Consider the following 5,723-nt stretch of genomic DNA (forward strand, 5'->3'; position numbering starts at 1 on the left):
GTGTGTGTGTGTGTGTCTGTTGTTGGACCGTGTGTGTGTGTGTCTGTTGTTGGACCGTGTGTGTCTGTGTCTGTTGTTGGACAGTGTGTGTGTGTATCTGTTGTTGGACCGTGTGTGTGTCTGTTGTTGGACCGTGTGTGTGTCTGTGTGATGAGCGATGAAGACGAGGACCTGCAGAGCTGGGGCTGGACCGACCTGTGTGTACCCTCCTGTGGTTGTGGGTCAGGTTCTGTGGGATCTGGTTTCAGATCCGGTTTAAGGAAACTTTTAAATTGACTCTGGTTTTATTTTTATAGTCTTTGTGTTTATATTTATGCTTTTATTTCTGACAGCAGTGAGTTAAGATTTGATCTCTGGTGTTAGAAACTGAGAGTTAAAGATCGTTAACCTGCTGATGGAATAAAAACCACAGGTTCCTGAACCGTGAATCTAGTTTTGTTGCAGATTAAACTGCTCCTGCTGAAGATCATCTCCTCCTTCCTCAGCTCCAGTTACTCCTCTTCATCGGACCCGGAGCAGACAGGAGTCATGTCCAGATGCAGTTTGCGGCTGAATGAAGGCCTGTTGGACCGTGGTCTTCCTCAGAGCGGCGCCCCCTTCAGTGTGGGCGGAGTCAGCTGGAGAAGCAGCAGGTCGGTCTGGTCCGGTCTCTCCCGGTGCCACTCTGCCTCCTGCTCAGAGTCCCTCCTCCTCCTCAGCTCTCCTCATAAAGCGGCGGGTCGGTCGGTGGCCTCCGACGCCTCCCTGATCTCCTCCCTGCTGGACGAGTCGTCCATCCAGGAGAGCACGCTGGTGGACACCTTCTGGGGTACTCCTCCTCCTCCTCCTCCTCCTCACAAACGTGTGTTCTTCATCAGAACTGAGCTCTGGTTCTAACTCCTCTCCTCCTCCTCAGGTCTGGACCAGGATGCAGACCCTAAAGGTGAGTTTCTGCTCCTCTCCTCACGCTGCAGTCAGATCCTTCCTGTTGATTGGTTAACGTGCATCATGTGACCCGCTGAGGCGCCACATGGTGTCAGACGGTTTTCAGGTCTGACAGAGAACTGGACACCTGGTCCTGTCTGATGTCCCTGCAGGACGTCTTGTGATCTCGTCTGACGTGTCCAAACTCTGTCTCTCTGCTGCAGACGGCACCGTCGTGGCGGAGGAAAGATGCACTCTGATTGGTTCAGACGGACGCTGTAACAAACACCTGGTCCAGAACCAGAACCACAGCAGCCTTTACTGCAAGGACTGCAGTGGACAGAATGAGACAAAGGACGAGACCGAGACGTCCACCATCTACTGCAGAGACCGCAGGCCCAGGACAGGTGAGGCAGCTGGGGTCGGAGGTCAGGATTCAGGTGGACTGTAGAGTTCGGTTCCTGTCAGAATAAACCAGGTTAACTCTTTAATAGAACCACCTGAGGAGGTAGAACTTTGCTTTGATGTGTTGGACTCGTTTGGGTCCACGCTTCGCTGTTCCTGGAGTTCAGGTTCTGATAGAAATCCTGTTAGAACCGCAGTAAATCCACTGAAGACGTTCTACAGAACCAGACTCTGGTTCAACTCTCTGCAGGCGTCGCCCCCTGCTGGGCAGCAGGCAGAACGCAGGTTTCTGATCCTGGTTCCAGGACATTTGAATATTTATAGGTTGTGGTTCTCCCAACATTTGTTTAAATCTGAATCATGAAAATCAGCTGAAGCTTCTGCAGATCTGCTGTTTCTGTTTCCTTAAACCCGGTTCTTCCAGGTGTTCTGCGGCTGTTTCTGTCTCTTTAAACCAGGTTCTTCCAGGTGTTCTGCAGCTGTTTCTCTTTAAACCCGGTTCTTCCAGGTGTTCTGCAGCTGTTTGTCTCTTTAAACCCCGGTTCTTCCAGGTGTTTTGCAGCTGTTTCTGTCTCTTTAAACCCCGGTTCTTCCAGGTGTTTTGCGGCTGTTTCTGTCTCTTTAAACCCGGTTCTTCCAGGTGTTCTGCGGCTGTTTGTCTCTTTAAACCCCGGTTCTTCCAGGTGTTCTGCGGCTGTTTCTGTCTCTTTAAACCCGGTTCTTCCAGGTGTTCTGCGGCTGTTTCTGTCTCTTTAAACCCGGTTCTTCCAGGTGTTTTGTGGCTGTTTCTGTCTCTTTAAACCCGGTTCTTCCAGGTGTTCTGCGGCTGTTTCTGTCTCTTTAAACCCGGTTCTTCCAGGTGTTTTGCAGCTGTTTCTGTCTCTTTAAACCCCGGTTCTTCCAGGTGTTTTGCAGCTGTTTCTGTCTCTTTAAACCCGGTTCTTCCAGGTGTTTTGCAGCTGTTTCTGTCTCTTTAAACCCCGGTTCTTCCAGGTGTTTTGCAGCTGTTTCTGTCTCTTTAAACCCGGTTCTTCCAGGTGTTTTGCGGGTGTTTCTGTCTCTTTAAACCCCGGTTCTTCCAGGTGTTCTGCAGCTTTTTCTGTCTCTTTAAACCCGGTTCTTCCAGGTGTTCTGCAGCTTTTTCTGTCTCTTTAAACCCCGGTTCTTCCAGGTGTTTTGCAGCTGTTTTTGTCTCTTTAAACCCGGTTCTTCCAGGTGTTCTGCAGCTTTTTCTGTCTCTTTAAACCCGGTTCTTCCAGGTGTTTTGCAGCTGTTTCTGTCTCTTTAAACCCGGTTCTTCCAGGTATTCCGCGGCTGTATTCCTGCCTGCTGTGTGTGAGCAGAGCGTCTCTCACCTGGCCACCTGTGTTGGGTCACAGACAGATGTTGGGGACTCACCTGTCCTCTGGTCTTCCAGGTGTGGTTCCCTCCGGAACGAGCGGCCCGTGGCTCCGCCCTGAGCAGCACTTTGCTTGTTTCCGTGGTGAATGCAAATCTGTGTGAGCTGAGAGGACAGAGGGGTTCTCCTGTCAGCGCTCGGTTCTGATTCTGTCTCTGCTCTGTTTCAGCTCGACCCGGTCTCTGTGGAACCATGAACCTGAAGGACGTTCCTCCCGTCGGATCTCTGTGTGAGTCGACCTAAAGAACCGATCTGAATGTCTGTTTGCACTGAGGAGGGGTTCTGGTTCTACTGCAGGGCCTGTGGACCGCAGAGGTTCTGCTGCCCGTATCACTTTATTGATTTATTTTCTGTTTGTCAGACAGGAGGTCAAAGGTTATTTGAAGAACGGGACGTTAAGTTCCTGTTTCTGCCACTGGTTCTATTAAAGGGATAATTCAGATCTTTTTAAGCTGCAGTTCTGAACAGTCAGTGTCTTACTTGTTGTAGATGGCTCTTTAATTCTGACACACTGATGAGCTAAAGGCTGGTGTGAACATGGGTGGCTCTCTGCCATCATTCCATCAGAACAGTATTTTCTAAGCGTTTCCATCAGCAGAAGTTTGGGCGCCCCTGCAGGATGATCATCTGATGAACTTGTGTTTTTGGATGGATGATGTGTTTAAAGCTGCTCTCTTTATGTTTAAACTCTTAAAGTGAAGCCGCTCTGCTCTGAGGGGAATGTTTTGTTCTGGAAACATCAGTTTGTTTGTCTCTGAGAAACTCGAACATCTTTCTGAAACAGGTGACGACTGTAAGGAGAAGCAGCTCTCTAAACCGGACCCTGCCTCCTCTTCGTCCTCCTCCTCCTCCTCCTGGTCGTCCGGGGCTTCCTGGTTGTTGGCGTTGGTTTGCAGCGCTGCACTTTTCACAGGTTCACTCACTTCAATCGCTGCATGTTGGGCTGAACGGCTGCTTAGAGAGGAACTCTCAGGGATTTTTAACCACCTGAAGGAACCGTTCTTTATTCAGCAGCTGAGACATCAGAGTTTCATTCAGCGGGGGTTAAACATGCGTCCCATCTATAGGTTAGGGTAAAATGGCCGATCACAAGGTCAGCATCTCAAAGAATTTCAATAAATCACACGCTGGTTGCAGGAAGAGAATCAGATATTGGAGCGTCCGGAGGACACAACTGGGTTTCCTGATCGGACTCATCCGTGCTCGGTTCCCTCTTCTACAACCAGCATGTTGGAAAATGTGTCACCTTTCTGCCGTCAGTCAGCTGTTTGAATATTTTCAGAAGGAGTGTAAGTAGCCAGGTTCAGGAGGACTTCTCTGGTGTTCTCCTGTAGGAACGGTTCCTCAGTTAAGCCCACTGACCCTCGGATGAAACTTGGTTTGACTCCTCTTTGCTCCTGCAGCTTCGGCTCTCCTCCAGGTTCTGCAGAGAGCAGCTGCAGCTCTGTGGCCTCTCACCAAGATCCTGTTCTGTGCTGCGCGGAGAACCGGACGTTCTGCAGGTTAACGCGGCTGTGTGCTCTGTGTGTTCCTCTGCAGGGTAATGGGAACCTCCGCTGGGCTGCAACTGTTGGAAGAAAACAGCCTCTGACTGAAGTCTGCCTCTCTGCTCTTCAGAAAGGACTTATCAGTGTGCTCTCTGTCGGAGGACACCTCCTGCAGATGTTGGAGCACAGCTGGACATTAACCCAGCCACTCTGAAGATCCTGACATTCAATCTGGCTCCTGTATTTTTTTAAACTTGTTAAAACTTCTGGCAATAAGACTTAAATCCTCCGAGACTCGGGTGAGGAACCCCTGAGAACATGAAAGCTGCCTCCAACAGTCTCAGCCCAGTCAGGTTCTGCCGTCTCGCTGCGTGGGTTCCGTGTTTGAAGTCTCCATCTTTGTTCTGCTTGAAGTGTCCGAGCTCCTGGACTTTCTGTCGGTGGCTTGTAGAGGAGAGGCAGAACCCGGAAAGGCTCTGGGTTCTGTTGGTTCTGTTATGTTCAGTGGAACCAGCAGACAGCTCAGCTCTCCTGTCAGTTACTGGGTCACGGTTTCGTGTCCAGATGTTCTGCTGAGAAGGTCGGTTTGAGTGGTTCTGCTGGTTTTCTGCCTTTAGAACGATCAGGTGGAGTTTGTGCGTCTTGTTTAACCTGGTTAGTTTAGTCCTGGACTGGAGCCGGTCCAACCCTCTGACCCGGTTCTGTCCCCAGGTGGGTCAGCAGCTGAGGCCTTCAGGTGGATCTCCAGGCGATGGAGTCACATGACCAGCAGCTCCCTCCTGAACAGGTGAGTTCACTGTAAAACTGAACCCCTGCAGGTTCTGTTGGGTTCTTCTGGGATCACGTGACGCTGCAGACACCTCAGGGTCTGAATTCCGACCAGAGTAGTAGTTTCTGAACAGGTTGAAGGTCTGATCCTCCAACATTTTAAACAAAGTTAGTGGCTTTAAACAAACTGAACCTCAGGTTCATGCATGTTGTTTTTGTCAGCAGGTTCCTCCTCAGACTCTTCATCGTTCTCCTCCCTCTGCTCCTCCTCCTCAGTGAGTTCTGTTTAATAAAACAGTTTTTATTTGAAGCTTCCAGAAGAAACTTTGAGTCCGAGTTTTCCCTCCAGCTGAAACGACTTGTTCTGCAGGAGCTTCTCAGGTTCTGTGTTCTCCACCTTCAGGTCTGTGTTGGTTCGGTCCAGCTGGGTTCTGCTCCGTCCGCCCAGGGACCAACATCACAGCTGTGGACGATGTCCCGGGTCTGTCCTCTGTGCACAGCCTCCTGTCCCCTCAGAGCCAATCAGCAGAGGGCGCCGGGGAGGCGCCAAGCGGGGAGGCGCCAAGCGGGGAGGCGCCAAGCGGGGAGGCGCCAAGCGAGGAGGCGCCAAGCGAGGAGGCGCCAAGCGAGGAGGCGCCAAGCGAGGAGGCGCCAAGCGAGGAGGCGCCAAGCGAGGAGGCGCCGTTGAGCCGACCCCCTGCTGCCGCAACGCCAACGGATCAGGTGAACTGCTGCTGCTGCAGGGTTCTTCCTCTGGGGAG

At 51.4% G+C, this 5,723-nt stretch overlaps 1 protein-coding gene across 12 annotated transcripts in view; it reads left to right on the forward strand.

The window, feature by feature from the left end:
- LOC108249254 (SUN domain-containing protein 1) overlaps positions 1–5,723 on the forward strand; it is a 13,889-nt gene that overhangs the window by 2,750 nt on the left and 5,416 nt on the right. For 2 of the 12 annotated variants that reach the window (XR_005234327.1, XM_037980863.1), the window contains exons 1-10: positions 36–221; positions 486–808; positions 896–922; positions 1,128–1,310; positions 2,877–2,936; positions 3,492–3,620; positions 4,111–4,209; positions 4,906–4,981; positions 5,185–5,237; positions 5,366–5,685. Coding sequence is in view for 11 of the 12 variants with exons in the window: in XM_037980863.1 (XP_037836791.1) it covers positions 151–221; positions 486–808; positions 896–922; positions 1,128–1,310; positions 2,877–2,936; positions 3,492–3,620; positions 4,111–4,209; positions 4,906–4,981; positions 5,185–5,237; positions 5,366–5,685 (1,341 nt within the window). In the remaining variant the exon portion in view is untranslated. Of the gene's footprint in view, positions 1–35; positions 227–485; positions 809–895; positions 923–1,127; positions 1,311–2,876; positions 2,937–3,491; positions 3,621–4,110; positions 4,210–4,905; positions 4,982–5,184; positions 5,238–5,365; positions 5,686–5,723 lie in introns of those variants that run through there. The other 10 variants (XM_037980868.1, XM_037980871.1, XM_037980864.1 and 7 more) reach the window with 9 other exon arrangements.

This window comes from Kryptolebias marmoratus, linkage group LG17 (genome assembly GCF_001649575.2).
Source record: "Kryptolebias marmoratus isolate JLee-2015 linkage group LG17, ASM164957v2, whole genome shotgun sequence".
NCBI classification, from domain to species: Eukaryota; Metazoa; Chordata; class Actinopteri; order Cyprinodontiformes; family Rivulidae; genus Kryptolebias; species Kryptolebias marmoratus.